The 15,844-nt window shown below is 42.0% G+C and overlaps 1 protein-coding gene across 2 annotated transcripts in view; it reads right to left on the bottom strand.

Moving 5' to 3' along the window:
• TMTC4 (transmembrane O-mannosyltransferase targeting cadherins 4) overlaps nucleotides 1-15,844 on the bottom strand; it is a 58,393-nt gene that overhangs the window by 31,406 nt on the left and 11,143 nt on the right. For both annotated transcript variants that reach the window (XM_045566755.1, XM_045566756.1), the window contains one exon: nucleotides 10,890-10,977. In XM_045566755.1, the coding sequence (XP_045422711.1) occupies nucleotides 10,890-10,977 (88 nt within the window). The remainder of the gene's footprint in view (nucleotides 1-10,889; nucleotides 10,978-15,844) is intronic.

Raw genomic sequence — 15,844 nt, 5'->3', positions numbered from 1 at the left:
GTGCTTCAGGCAGACCCTGAATGAAAGTCTCGTGAACCCTGAAGAACGAATCAGCAAAGCCCCAGGAGGGAGGCCTTCGAGTCCTGCCAACAGCCAGTGGGTTGGCCTGCGGGTGGGAGGTGCTCTTAACCTCCCACATTCTATGTTCAGGTTGGGACTACTGTCACGATGATGCAGGCCTGTCCCCAGCCAAGGCCCTCTCAACCACAGGCAAGACTAACTCCCGATGTGCCTGGCTGGGATGGCCTGCAGGACCAGGCTGCAGGCTGGATCGGGGTCTGGGGGTCTAGGGGGCTGGCAGGTAAGCCTCTGCATTCACAAACAGGCTCCCGTAGCAGGACACATTCGGAACTCAGGCAGCAAGGACAGCCAGGTTGACATTTCCTAACCTTTCCAGCTTTTGGGGGGAATCTCTGCATATCAAATTTCCAGATTTAAGTACAAAGCAGAATAGGTACTCTACAAAAAGTTTATTTGGCTATTATAGTGGAGGCATTTTAGGGCTTTTCACAACTGGTCAGCAGTAAAAAGCCTCATTAACTGGGATCCCATTTTCTCATAAAATATAATGAACATTCCTGTTTTAAGGTCTTTCAAATCCTTCCTTTTGCCTTCTGATAACAGTGGCTTTCAAACAGTGGCTTTAAAGGCCCCTCTAAATCGGCCAGTGGCACCTGTCTATACTGCATTCTAGCCCCCCCAACTCTATTCCCTTAGGCTAGAATGCCCCTGGCAAAATCCTACCCAGTCAGTAAGGCTGACCCCGCCCTCCCACACTGCTCACCTTAGGCTGGTTACTTGTTTGGTGGAGAAGAGGGACTGCCGTGTGCATCTCAGGATGTTTAGCAGCACACCTAGCCTCTCCCCTTGCCCCCTGCCCTCAGTTGTGACAACCAAAAATGTCACAGACATTGCCTAACATCCCTGGAGGTTGGGGCAGGGCGGGGGATGCGGAAATCACTCCTACTTGAGACCCATTGACCGAAACCAGCGCTACTCAGTGTGTGGTCCATGGACCTGCACCCGGGTCTTTTTAGAAACACAGACTCAGGCCCCAACCAGATCTGCCGAATCAGAAATTGAGGTTGGGAACCAGCAATCAGCCTTTAACAAGCTTTCCTGGGGACTCCACTGCTCCCTAAAGGTTGCGAGCATTACCCTCGGCAGTCAGCCTGCTCACAGCTGTATCGCGGGCACCATGCCTGGCTGGTGGGAGCCACTAAAAATGTGACTGACTGCATCAGCAGCACGGACTGACCGGAAAGGCAACACGTGTTCCATTAATGAAGTGACTATCTAGCATCTACCAAGAGGGGCCTAAGAAGCTGTGAGCTGCTGACTAATCGCAGAACCACAGGTATTCATAGTGCTTCTTGGAGGTTGTGTATGGAATCTCCCTTGCAGAGGTGGAAATGCTGGAATCCTTTCCAAGATGCTTCCAGCAGGGGGCCACCTGGCCTTGACTTGAGTAACTTCAGTGATGGGGATTAACTGCTCAAAGCACAGTCCATTTCGCTTTTAAACTTGGGGCTGTTACAACATTCCTCCTTAAGCCGAGCCCAAGCCTGCCCCCCTATGCTTCAGGTTTAGCTCTGCCCGAGGGCAGCGCCGCTGCTCCAAGCTGCTCAGGCCCAGGGAGCCTGGAAGTCAAGTTCTCGCTACTGAAAACCATTACATATTACTGTAATTAGATCCACCGTGCAAACTATGGATCGGGTTACTTTCAGAAATTAATAATTTTATATGTATGTAACACCAAAAGATCATAATTACGAGCCACAATAAAACCCTGTTCAAATGGAGCATAATTCCAATTTGAGCATTTACATGTTTATTGGAACTTATTATTTAATTTGGTTATTTGCTAGCCCCTCATGTGCAGACAAGTACTCAGCACGCATCAAAACTTTAAAACAACTCTGGCCAAAAATAACCCTAAAACTAACATCATGATTAATTCCCTTTAGGAAAAGGCCCCACCAGTTTTAGCAGGGGCACACAGGGGCCCAGCTCGTAAAACCGAGGTGCTCTCAGCTCATGATGTCACAAGCCAGGGCATCGGAGGGGTCCAGGCCTCCTGCCACATAACAGAAAGAGGAATGGCTGGGCCCACTCGGTCTTGGGGACAGTGCCTGTAGCCCCTCCTCCCATAACACATTTTCCTGAGTTGGGGTCAAACCACCTTCCGGATTTTCTCCTATTGCCAGTTTATACATAAACACAAGCCTTTAATTATAAATGACCCCATAATTACCACAGGGTCTCAGCCACAGATAAAAGGGTAAAAGACAGTCACCCTTGCCCCACCGGCTCCAGGCTCCTCCAGGCCCAGCGAGGAGATGGTGCCTGGTCAGGCCCCCGTGCGCTGTTTCTATGCTGACTAAGAATTCGGTTCAGCAGTTCACTAGAAACCAAAGGGCTCCGGCTTGGAACCCCACCTCACCAACCTACTACTGGAATTTGATTTTTTTTAAGCTTCTCTTACCCCCACAATTTGTGTTTGTACTTCTCAAATAATATGATTTCCCAATGTAAAGTTCCCCATTCTTACTTTCAAAAGTCCTAGAAAAACTGCTTAGAAAAACTGAATTAGCTTATATTTTTACTTGACTGTAACAGGCACTAATTTTTCCCCCATGGGCCAGGGGCCTGTGATAAGAAAGAAATTCCTAGTTCCTCCATTAAAACGCCCAGAGGACTGCTCTTGAAAGCACTCTGTTAACACAAAGTTAAATTACTGCGTAGATGTGACAATGATGGGCTCGTGTCCCACTTATCTAGAATTTAAAATGGCTTTCTTCTTAGATGGCTAAATCAGAGATGTAATTGAAAACAGAACAGGAACATACAGCAGCCAGCCTTTGTATTTATCGATAGTCTTCTCCCCAGTCTCACCCATGATTTCACCTTTCAAACCCTTACCTCTCCCCACCTCTTAAAATCCATTCCTGCAATTCTTGTGGAAGAGTCCTGCTCTTGAATTTTCCCTTAAACTTCCGATTTTGCTTCAAACACACCCAGGAAGGCCAGGCACGGTGGCTCACGCCTGTAATCCTAGCACTCTGGGAGGCCGAGGTGGGTGGATCGCTCGAGGTCAGGAGTTCGAGACCAGCCTGAGCAAGAGTGAGACCCCCGTCTCTACTAAAAATAGAAAGAAATTATCTGGCCAACTAAAAAAATATATATAGAAAAAAAAAATTAGCCGGGCATGGTGGCACATGCCTGTAGTCCCAGCTACTCGGGAGGCTGAGGCAGTAGGATCGCTTAAGCCCAGAAGTTTGAGGTTGCTGTGAGCTAGGCTGATGCCACGGCACTCACTCCAACCCGGGGAACAGAGCGAGACTCTGTCTCAAAAAACAAACAAACAAAAAAAAACCAAACACACCCAGGATGAAAGCATACAAAAGATGGAGACAATGTTTCTTTGCTGAAGAAGTTTCTTCAGTCTCAGTGATTATTTAATATTAAGTGTCACTTCTCAGAACAGTGGCAATTTCAGAGTAATGGCACAATTTCAATGGTCAGAGTCATAAACCTAGTGACAGCTTCACGGTCAGAGCACCGCATTCTAGACCTGCCACTGTCCAATCGAGTAGTCATTACAGCAAAAGAACACTTGACATGTATCTAGTCCCAATCAAGATGTGCTGCAAGTGTGAAATACATTCCCAATTTTGAACACTTAATATGAAAAAAATAATGTAAATGATATCATATTTTTACATTGATTATATGTCGAGATTATATTTTTGATATATTGAGATAAATAAAATATATTATTAAAATTCATCTCACATGTTTCTTTTTATAATGTGGCTAATACAAAATTTAAAATTACATGCATGGCTCCTGTTGTATTTCTATTGCATGCCAGTGTCTGCTCTAGACCATATGATCAAAGACCCAGTTCACAGATGAAATGATTTGCACATTGCTATGTCTGTATTCTAACTCTGTCTTTGAAAACTCAGAAAACAGGAAATGAGTTTGCCTATTGAAATCTAACTCTATCATCCCCAATCCCTACCAGATTAGCCATTCAATATTTTATTAGTAGTAACAGAACTAAGCATGTATACATACTTTGAGTCTTCCAGAATCCAAATTGGGGAGCTTAATTTAACTAATATTTTTAAACCATTTCATATAAATCAAAAGCGTCCTCTTTACAAATGTTTCCAGTCCTACGAGTGAATAAAAAAGGGCTCATATAAATTAGACTGGGAAACCGATTCTGACTGTTCAGGTAGCCCAGGCTAGTGGACTTCTGGTAATAAGATCTGCTCTAATATAGTTTTACTCACGGAATCCCCCAAATTAAGATGTACTTTGAATCTTGGTTTGTCAAGGTGAGTAATGCTCATAATTATCAATAGATAGCATAATCTAGATGAATTTGTGTTTTTGTGGCTATGTTCTTATATAGTAACAAATGCAAGCCATTCTTTTATTTCCAACTTTGAGCAATTTAATAAGACAACTAAGATAACCTTGCATATAGTGGGTACTCAAGAAATATTTGCTGAATCAATAAACAGTTTCATTTATTTCCACATTCATCAGAAGTCTTATTATGTTACCATATTTCTTTTACAATTATGAGATATAATTTAATACCCAAAAGTTAATGATTTGCTTAGTGTGAATAAATACAGCTAGAAGTCAAGTCTTTTCACTTTTATCTTCAAACCCCCTTATACTGGAAGAATCTCCATCACATAAGAGACTCCTTAAAAAAATTAATTAAAAAATTACATAAGGAATATAAAAAAGCATGGGGAAAATGGATTATTTTCATTTTAAATTTAGAAGTAACTGTTAAAAACAGTAAAAATAAATCCTGAGAGACAGATGTCGCCTCCAGTGCAGTTGCTTTATAAATATCTTTATTCAGAAAAATCTTCCCAAGATAGGGAATTCTAACTTGTGCATGGCTCTATGTAAGCATCTCAGGATGTCACTTTTACCCAGAGTTTTCCATCTCATCTTCATCCCAATTGCTAAATTTTAAGCACCAGAGACCCAGGAGAGGATGGAAAAAACCATGTGACACCATGCTGCATCTCTTATCTCTTAAGAAGACAACTTGCTCTAGGATAATTATGCAGCATTAGCATACATCAGCAGTTAGAGATTTGCCTAGACAATGTTTTTCTTGTTTCAGTACATGTCTCTATTATCGAAGATAATTCAATCACTTAGGTAAATGGAGGCAAAGGCCAACAGAGGGAAGGGAGCACAGAAAAAAAAATGCAGTAACAGAAAGACACTTGTCAGTGCTAACACCCACAAGTGCCAACAGATGTGATCAATTTAATGAAGCATGTGCCTCGGACTTGGCACTCCTTTCCAGTGGGAAGATCTCCTTTCAGAAAAAGCATCACATTGTACAAGCTACCCCTCTTCACCACTCTATGCCTGGCATCTCCGCAGCTTGAAACTGGCACGTCATGTTGTGTGTGGGAACCACGCCACCCCGACAGGTGGCCGCGACTCTCTATCTGCCAGAGCAATACAATGAGCATCAGATTCTCGTTCCAAAAGTTGGAACCAACCAAGCCATGCTTCCACGCTTAGAATGAAAGAAGTCAGACTTTCCATTCTAAAACACGGGTCCATTTTGGGAAAATCAGGCAATGGAGGAGGCAAAGAAATGTGAAGGTAGAGAAAAGAGAATACACACGAATAATGAATACCACGGCCAGAATTCAGTCAGCAACAGCCCCAAATCTAAAAACAAGTGTCCTCTACAACATGAGTTAGGCAATTGCCCTATTTTTTAAATTGCATGATTCTAAGTCAAAAAAAAAAAAAACCTTAAAAACAAAACAATACAAATGTTTTAAATCAGAATGAAAATATGAAGGAATGGTATCCCAAGAGTAAAAGTTAACCTATGTTAGTGCCTGAACTATGATAAAGAGAGCAATACAGCAAATAAGGTTTAAGAATTTAAAAACAACTGAGATTTGAGATCTTGTCTTTGATATTATGAATAATATGATAGTTTAGAACTTAAAATATTGTTCTAGGCATATAGCAAATCCATCCCCCTCTGGAAAGACTCTCTCCTATCCACTAAAAATGAGACTAAGTTTATCTTCTTAGTTTTGGTGCCCGTAAAACAAGTATTTCAAGGTATCAGTTTAGAAACAAAATAGTTTTTGCTATTCTAGCAAGTTTATAGTGCAGAGATGATCCATTTCCAATGTGAAATACCAGGCATTAAGAGAGACGTAAATATTGACAAGATGCCTCACCTTAAGAATAATACTTTTTGTTTTGGGCATTCAGAAATAACCAGTGTACCACTAACTTCATCTGACTTAGTAATTTTCTTTTTTAAGAAAAAGTATGCTTCCTTTATAAGGACGTTTACTTTTTAAAAAAACATTCTGTTGCAAAGATCTTGCTTGGAAATATTCTATTTAAATACCACCTGCACCCTCCCACCCCCCTAAAAAGAGAGCAAAGCCCCAGAAATGTTACGTAAGTACATTTTTTCACTTTCTGAAAATACCAGAATTCCAGAGGTTAGGACAGAATTGCTAGTTAATAAACTCAGGCAGTTAAAAATTGCCCAGAGTTTTATAATACAGACTTTGCATCTATAAAGAAAGCTAATGCAGTTACCAAAAAGGAAATGTATCCTCTGAAAGAGAATTTTAACTAGTTGAGTCATTAATTTCAGAGTACTCAATTTTTTTGTTCCCTTAATATTAAACCTGTCCCTCTGTAAAAGACTTTCTTGAACTTCAAATTTATGTGTAACTGACGCTGGGCCTTTCTTTGAATTTATGTTCAGATCCAAAAAGTACAAAGACCAGGTCACTTTCAACATTAAATAGCATTATTATTTCTATCCCCATAAATAATGGCCTTAACTTCTACCACAAAATCGTTTTGATTCTCTGTTGAACATTTCTAAACATAGGCAACTGGAACAAAAAATCATTACTGCAACGGCAGTAAATACACTTTCAGCTTTTTGTATAATCTGTACTGACTAGATAGAGGAAAATAAAAACATGTGATTATTTCTTAAGATAATCTCAAACTCCAAATGAAAATATATACACCTGAATGTCCACTAGGATCAAGGTTTCTGCTCTGTTAAATGGAAGGAAATTTAGTAGAAGGAAAAAGAAAGAAACCCGAAGTACAAAGGCCACAGCCACCCATTCTCACAAGCACAGCATGGAAAGAAGGTGACACTTACTGAGCCCCTGCTGTGAGGGGTACAGGAGGGAAAAAGACAACAGGGAAGTGTGAAGAAGCAGAACATTGCGCTCCTCGGGCACTCAGAATAATGGAAGCTTCATTTTATCAAAATACATTGGATTGGATATCCCTTAAGGACATGGACTTTGTCCTTCTAGTCTCTGTGTCCCCAGCACCAGACACAGGGCCTGGTACAAGAAACATCCTTAGGCCGGGTGCAGTGGCTCACACCTGTAATCCCAGCACTTTGGAAGGCCAAGGTGGATGATCACTTGAGGCCAGGAGTTTGAGACCAGCCTGGGCAACACAGTCAGACCCTATCTCTAAAAAATAAAATAAAATAAAATAAACAATTAGCCAGGCATGGTGGCATACACCTGTAGTCCTAGCTATAATACTTGGGAGGCTGAGGCAGGAAGATCATCTGAACCCAGGAGTCTGAGGCTGCAGTGAGCTATGGTCACGCCACTGCACTCTAGCCTGGGCAACAGAGTGAGACACTATCTTTAAAACAAAAAGAAAAGAAAAAAAAAAGAAAAAACACCCTTAAAGTTTAACTAATTATTGGTGATGAAATGAATGACGAAAATCAATAAGCCTCTATACTATTTTAGAACAGAATCAAAGACAGTGGTGTTTCATGAATACCTTAACCAGAATTACTTTTGCATACAGGGCTCCTACCGCTTTTTCTCTGTAAAGATACTATTAGTTTATGGAAAGTCTGCTGCCCTTAAAAAATACTCTCAGGCACCCTCTGTATGAAGTGGAACATTAACATGACATTTAAGGATTATTCCAAAGAGTTGTCAATGAACAAAGCAGCATATTCTATACTTAGCATGTTTACAAAGGAGAAGGGAAAATCAGAAACACAGAAAAGTTGCTGAAAACAGTGCCTCCGTCGAGAGACTAGGCAAGGCTCCCCCAGACTTCATTGTGCCAGTTTTGGGGGTGATTAGACAAGGTGGGGTTTGGGAGTTGTGAGGAGGGGACAGAGCAGTTGGCAGAGTGAGGGGAGCAAGGTGGATGGGGCTGGGCTTCCCATCCCAAGGTCCTGAGGTGACAGCCTGTGGGGCTCAGGGCACAGCACCCTGCTGGGAGGGGCCCGAGAAATACTCGCATGCGGGGCTCAGGGGACTCTCCCAGGAAAGCTGACAGTGAGCCTGGGGCCCTCTCTCAAGAATCCAGGTTGCTCTGTGCCACCAGGCTGCGATGGAAATGGGAGGCAGGATCCGATCACTCTGTCGGTGGTCTGTGATGGGAAACCACGACTGGGAAGGGAAGACAGTAGTGAAAGCCGATTCAAAACGATGGTGATGCAGCTTGAGGGATGAGTGTTTTAAACCACCCACTTGAACCCCCCCCCAAAACTGTGATGATCTCTAACTCAAAGCCTGCCTAGGGGACAGCCCCCCACTGTTAGGGGACAGAAAGGGCACCAAATCCATGGCCAATAATAACTTTCAGGGTCAAGGCCCTGAGCCTTGGAAGAGGGTGAGATGCAAACTACTGTAGCTTTGTATTTCCAAAGACTAAACAAGCTGTCGGTCACTGCCAAGGACCAGAGACCAGCCTGGAGGCAACTCCAGGCTGCATTTTAACCTACTCTTTCCTTTTCCCAAAGAGGGTCCAAGTTAACAAGAGAACAGATCCCAGGAAGATGGGGTGGCCCACAGACAAGAGGGCAACAAAAAGCTTTCTTCAAAGCTTTCTTCCTAATCCATCCATTTGTCTTCTGTTCCAAGTAACTTCAACCAAATGAAAAACCATTAATACACAGTCTTAGAAGAGTTTCCACAGAAGCCTCATCTACCACTGTTATTGGTTTGCAATGTTAAATATTTCCAGGTTAACTTTCTCAAAAACATTTACAAACTTAACATTAAAGGCCTGATAATTTCTTTCCAATTCTAAAATAAACATATTATAAATGCTAAAAGAATGTTACTAGACCAAAAAAGAAAGGTCACATTGTTACTTACAGGTAATATATTTATGTCAATATTAAAATATATTTTGCCTATTTCTCATGAATCAAAGTATTAATCAATTGAATACATTTAAGCTTCTTTATCTTTGGTATTAGTTTCCAGAAACTTCATGAAAAATTTATCTTTTGTATGGATGGCTCTTGGAAATAAGTTTATAATTTACAAATGAATTAAAAACCAGATACATATGTAATATATAAATATTAATATACAATTTTGTGAATTAGAATATAGAAAAAGTTAGTAAAAGGATCCAGAAAAAGCATATAAAATGTCTTTAGCTTTTCACCATTCTGTAAGAATACTCCATTAAAGGAGGCTGATAAATGTATTACTTCACTTGATAGAAAAATTTTCAGTCTGATAGTTTTTCCATTATTTCACAAGAGCAATCTTTAGAAGTAGTGAGAACTCCTATTATATCCCCTAAATGATGTAACCCACATGTTAAATCTATCAACATTTAGTACTCTCTTCAAAAATCACTTCTGATGGCTTTGAAATCCATTCAGAATAGGGAGCAGTTACTTTAAGGGAGGATATGTTAAAATTAATAAAATGAAACTTTATGACACTTTAGCACTCTCTTTGAGAAAAGCCACAAATCTTAATTTTTAATTTCCTTCAGGAAAAATATGACCGCTGATAAATTGTTATCCTATGGATGTGTAAATTCAGATTTAATTGCTGACTTTAGAACATGAAGTCTCATTACATCCAGTGACCACCACAGCGTGGTAGGAGGGACCGCCTCCCATCCCCCCCCCACTCCCCTCAGCGACTCACGATCTCATGGAATAGCCACATGGAAGAGTTCACATGGTGCCAAACTCACTACCGGCCATGCAGGTACAACCTCCCTCGATCCCAGGGGGGCCGCATGTTCCTTGGGAGTTTTACATTCATCAGAGGTGGCGCAACCCCTACCCTGGGCAGGGATGAAATGCTTTATTGCTAAGTTAACTTTCAGTTTCAGAAAGAAAAGCTACCAGTGCTATTCTCGGTACCTGAATCTATTCTATTCAGTTGTCCCCAAACTGTCAGACATATTAGAAAATGACTGTGTCACAGGAAGAAGTGGTGGTTTTATTTTGGTATGATGAAATAAGAACAACAGAAGGGGTGGGGTTCAGTGTCACCACACCCTGAGTGAGCACTGTCACATTCTGGGGCCATGCAGGTCACTCTTCTGCTGTGCCTTAGAAGAGCCAAAGGTTTGAGAGAACAGGCGCTCCAGGGCACAGCCTGAGCAGGAGGGGATGGAGGAGTGAGAGTGATTGACAAGTCTCCAAGGCCCTTTCCAATCCACCCCTGGAAACTATGGAGGGATGGCTGGGCTATAAATCCACAGAACATCAAAACAGCGCAGCTTGTCTTAGAATAGTTTGCAATCCTACAGTTCTGTTGTAAATACAATAGCAAAAATCAATCACAACTGCGTTAGTACTTCTGCTACTGCTTCTGCTTTCACCCCCTAACAGGACAGGCCTGTGTGGACACTGGTGTCAGAACTTTGCATCGTGGAAAAAGCAATGGCGTTTATGCACTTTCTCACCTACATCCCTACAAAGTGATAAACTCACACAGACGATCATTTCCCATCTGTTAAGACATTGCTCCACAGGACAAAACATGACAAAGGTGGAAAATTAAGAAGACGAACATAATGCTTACTTTCTCTGAATGCTTTACAGTAGCCAAGGAAAGACAGCAAGAAGAACAGAGCACACAGGAGGTCTGCACGGCCAACAACACCAGCAACCTTAGAAGGGGAAGAAAAAAAAGAATTACATAAAAGCATTTAAGCACATCCTAAACTTTGGAAATACAAAACATTCTTTAGACATATAAAACGAGAAACTTCCTAGACCCTGCCACCTATTATAATAATCTGTGTAGCTGTGCAACAACCCTGAGGTGTTATAATTGGTCCTCTCTTCCCTCATTTGGTCTAGGACTTGATTTAACTGTTTCCAGGAGAAAGCTGGATTGATTTGGACCTACTGATAGCCATTCTGCGAGCTGAACACGGACAGGGACACACGTGTGCAGGAAAGGCTGTGTTAACTTGCGGCACCCGAGAGCTCCAGAGACAGGCTTCTCATGTCCCCAGAGTGGATTTTCAAATGGAAAATGTTATCATCTCAAAGGGCATGATATTTAAAAAATAAAATTTGATTGGAAACATGATGGACATAAAAGTAGGAAAGAAGTGTTAAAAGCCATCTTGCGGATAGAAAAAGACACAGGAATAATCCTTCAAAGCTGCCTCTGTCATTTTTTCCTCCCTTCAGACCAAAATTGATTAAGTGGGTTAGCCTGAAAAGCCGATGCTTCCAAAGTGATTAAGCACTAGGATGAAAAGAGAATAACATTTTTACCATTTCTTTCCCCCCATTTTCCACAGGACTCTGCCCTCCCTTTCTTTTCCTTAGTGAGAATGAAACAGTATGAACTTTGTGTTTCTTCCTTGCAGGCTGATTGCTCCAGTAATTGCTCTCCAAATGTTTCACAGTGATGAAAGACACAGAATTGCACGCACAAGGACAGGTCTAGTGTAGGTAGGATCCTTTTCTAACCAGCGCCTGAATGTTGACATACATCAAAGCTTTTGCTGTGATTCTCTAGGTAGTGCTGTAAAGGTTGGTAGGTTAATCTTTTCTCAAAGGACAAATATGTGATATGTGAGCTGCAGGATATAGAACTATTTTATAAATCTTGATAAGAAAATATACAATAAGTATAAAATTATTCTATTTACATATGCTTCCCAAGTGCGTGTGCAACCAATAGCTGAGAAAGCATGCCTTTTTAGGAGCCGTTTCCCCTACACGACACTGGTTATACATGAAATGCCAAGGCCTATTATCCACCGTAATTGTGACCTCCTGATGGAGTGCATGTGGCGGCCCACGGTGTCATGCAATGACTAGGAACGCTGAATAAGCTGATAAATCCAACCTGTGAATACCACACACATAAGAAACCTACCAGGAAGGAACCTAAGGACAAAACAAAGGCTTAACAGATCTGGAACAAGTATGCCAGCATGCTGGAGGGTTAAACAATCCAATTACTTTAGGAGTGAAATGAATATGCAATGAGAGTTCTGGAATACTCAGGGCTGTAAAGTCAATCAGGGACACAGTAAAACAATCAGAAGTGCAGCTACACAGAACAGAGCATGGCACACGGTGGGTGCGGCTCACTGTTACCTCCCCTGGTGAATCCCACGGAGTGCTTCTAGAAACAGGAGCAGCAGAAAGGAAAAGGACAAAGGACACAGAAGCTCGGGGGAGGTGAGGTGTCATCTCTGTGGCAGGGCAGAAAGTGAGGCAGCGGCCAGGATGGGAGGGGAGTGAGGGGCATCACATAGTTGTGGCTACCTATGGTGCCTGGGGAAAGACCGGAATCCAAGCCCCCAGGAGAAGAGAAAGTAACGAAAGCCCATCTGGAGAAGCCTGTCCAAAGGGGACCACAGAGCAATGGGGTCCAAGGATGCCTGGGGAGGCAGGGTCAGAGACCAGGGAAACAAGCTGAGCAAAGGGGAAGGAAACCGTTTGGATAAACACTAGGGATGGAGGCCAAGGACCAGTCCATCTAAGCCACTTGTTACCTGGGTAGCTGAGGCCTGTGGAAAGAATTGCATGAAAAGGAACTTTAAGCATCATAAACTTATTTTTAAAGAAATGTTTTTCTTTTTGTTAACTGTTGAAGCCAGTCCCAGGACTGTTAAGCAATGTACTTTATACCGTCTGATATAAAAAAAAAAACAACAAATTTTTTAAAGTATGGTAAATGTTTTAAAGCAAAAGAATATTTTGTAAAAGTAAAACTTCACTTACAATGAATTTTTGGCATAGTAATTCGAGATTTCATAGAAAAAAATGTTAAGAGACTATCCAAAAAGGAACTGTATCCAATCATTGTCTGAGAATGAACATAAGCAAGAAGAGGTTTTATTTTCTTTTTCTGATATTTGCATAACATGTATTTTCAGGCAAACTTCTCTACAAACGCTATTTTTTCCTTAACAAATAACATGAAGTACTCCGACCAGGGATTTCCAAAGAAATAACTGCGATCCCCCTGAGTCCACAAAGCAGGCGGCACCGCTCTTTCCCCACTGGGAACAATGTGCACAGGGGCCATAAGAAGGTACGGGCAGGTTTCCCCACCCGATTCCTCCTGGATTAAAATCTGCGTTTGTTGGATGGGCAGAACTCGGAAGGAGGTCTGAGTTTCTCTCTGATGCTGGAATCCTGGCAGCTTGAAACCTTCCCCAAGGTTTTGAGGAAAACAAACAGTAAAACCCACATAGGGGCACCCCTATCCTCAGACCGGGGACTGTGCAGCCCTCCCTCCAGTAGTAACTGGTGTGTCAGGGGCCTTGTGTGTCTACAAACAGATCTGGGGTGGCACATCTGAAAAAGAGAGACTCTCATATCAATTGGGGAGCAAATAACACCGACTGTAACTGCTGCACTACCAGTCAGAGACCAGGGTGGCAAGTCTTTAGGGTGACTGAGTCATCCCCGCTTGCCCAGGCTGTCCTGGTTTTAAAACAGAAAGTCCCGGGAATACTGGATAGCTGGTCGCCCTAGAAGACTGGAAGATTTGGGTGCTTATTTGCAGTGGGCAACATCAGTTTCAGTGTTAATGCTGAGCAGTAGCATTGAAGACACAGAACACATAAGTGTTAATATAAAGAAATTCGTGTCACTAAAACCTGCAGGGGCCTACACTGCCACTATTTTCTCTTAATAAATGTAAACAGAGGCACACTTACTACCCAAGCCCCCACTGTCGTCATCCCGCAAGGGATCAACACGCAGTGTGGGGACGCTGTGCCTACTCAGGCCTCTGGCCCGGCCCCCCAGAGAGCTGGGCTGCCTCTTCGGTGCTGGCCAGGACATCTGTTTGCCTGGGTACCCTACTCTCTGCACATTTTTAAAGCTGGAATTTTTAAATGCAGAATGGGAGATAACAGGGGAATGCAGATAAGAGGAAACTGAATACTATTTGACAAAACAATGAGAGATAAACATATAAAATGCCCATCTTAGAATGCTATTTTTAAATTATTCATAACTCTTTTTTAAAAACCTGAGTTTGAATGGCTGTCATGGAATGGAGAGGGAGAGATGAAGAGACTTTTCAAATATTTCCTTCTCTCTTACAGCTAGACCTGCCTCAGTTTCCTTTTAAAGATCTGAAATGTGGACTTTGAGATTAACATGTTCTCAGATTGCACTTATCCGGAGTGTGTGTGTGAGTGTGTGTGTGTGTGTGTGTGTGTGTATGTGTGTCAGCACATCCAGTTATACTTGTTGGCACTTAAAACTTTTTTATATATCAAGTTCTCACTACTTAAAATAAGAATTTTAGAAAACTTTCTTTGCCTAAAAACTCAAATATTTCATTTTGCTTTGAAGAGCATGCTAAATCAGACAAGAAGCAAAACAGTGGATTAGTACTTTTTCAGGGAAATCAGTATACTCCAGTCCCTTATTTATGATCAACGCATATACCATTTCTGGGTCCAAACAAACATTTAGACCACAGAGAACTCAGACTCAAACAAATTCTAATTTGGTTAAAGTTATGTATAGATAAAATTTTACAACAGCAGTCCCAGCATATCAAGCCTCAAGTCCTCTGAATTTGCTTTAGTAAAAAATAAAATATTAGGAGAAGGCAGTGATAGCAGCTCCACAATACTCTTGATACCAAAGAACAGTTTAATAAAATCAGATGCTAAAAATAGGAATTCTGCTCAACATTTTGGAACTTACTTCAAGAAGCTCAATACAATTGGTTAAATGTAGGTATATAAATCCATATTAAATGCAGAAGTCAACCGTGAGAGAAGCGTTAACAATAAAGTATATGCAGTATTTTATACCAGGAACTTCATGCTTGCAGAATGAATGATTCAAATCAAATCTGTTACCTCAGCAAACATGCTGACTTACATTTTCAAAGGGTTCATGGAGGGGAGGTGGGTTAGTTCCTGAAAACCTCACCAATATCTTGCTAATCCCAGCACTGTCTGTACCAAATGCACGCAGCAGCAGCTCAATGGAAGGGAGATAGGTGAGGAACCTGTCAGGAGCTGCCCAATCACCTGGGCCACATCTGTCCAGGGGAAAAGGATGACAGGGCGAGAGGAGGAGGGAGGTGGGGAGACTTCAGGAGCAGCTCCCCAGGAGGGGCCTGGGGAGCCCAGAGTGTGAGTCCTATCCTACACTCACTTGCTACTCACCCTGGAGAAATCCTTCATTTATCCTCCTTGGCCATTTCCTTGTCGGTAAGTGGAAATTGTCATACTAGCCCAATTGATATCACAGCATTTTTATGACAATCATATTAAGTATAAGAACGTATTCTGTAAATCAATAAGCTGTGAACCAAGAGAAAAACGGCATCAGACCCTTCCCTGAAGAATGTAGCCCCTGGCCTCTAGACTTCGAGGCCAGGCAATAGATGCTCAACATTCACATGTTCCCAGCTAGTGTTAATCACAGAAGCTGAACAGAAGGTATGACCAGAGATCACACCATACCTTATCATGAAGACTCCACCAATACGGAACTCCGCATTTTTTCATGAGAGATGTCTTTGGCCCA

This window comes from Lemur catta, chromosome 13 (genome assembly GCF_020740605.2).
Source record: "Lemur catta isolate mLemCat1 chromosome 13, mLemCat1.pri, whole genome shotgun sequence".
Lineage (NCBI taxonomy): Eukaryota > Metazoa > Chordata > Mammalia > Primates > Lemuridae > Lemur > Lemur catta.
The sequence above is the reverse complement of the archived record's forward strand: the minus strand, read 5'-3'. Positions and strand labels throughout refer to the sequence as shown.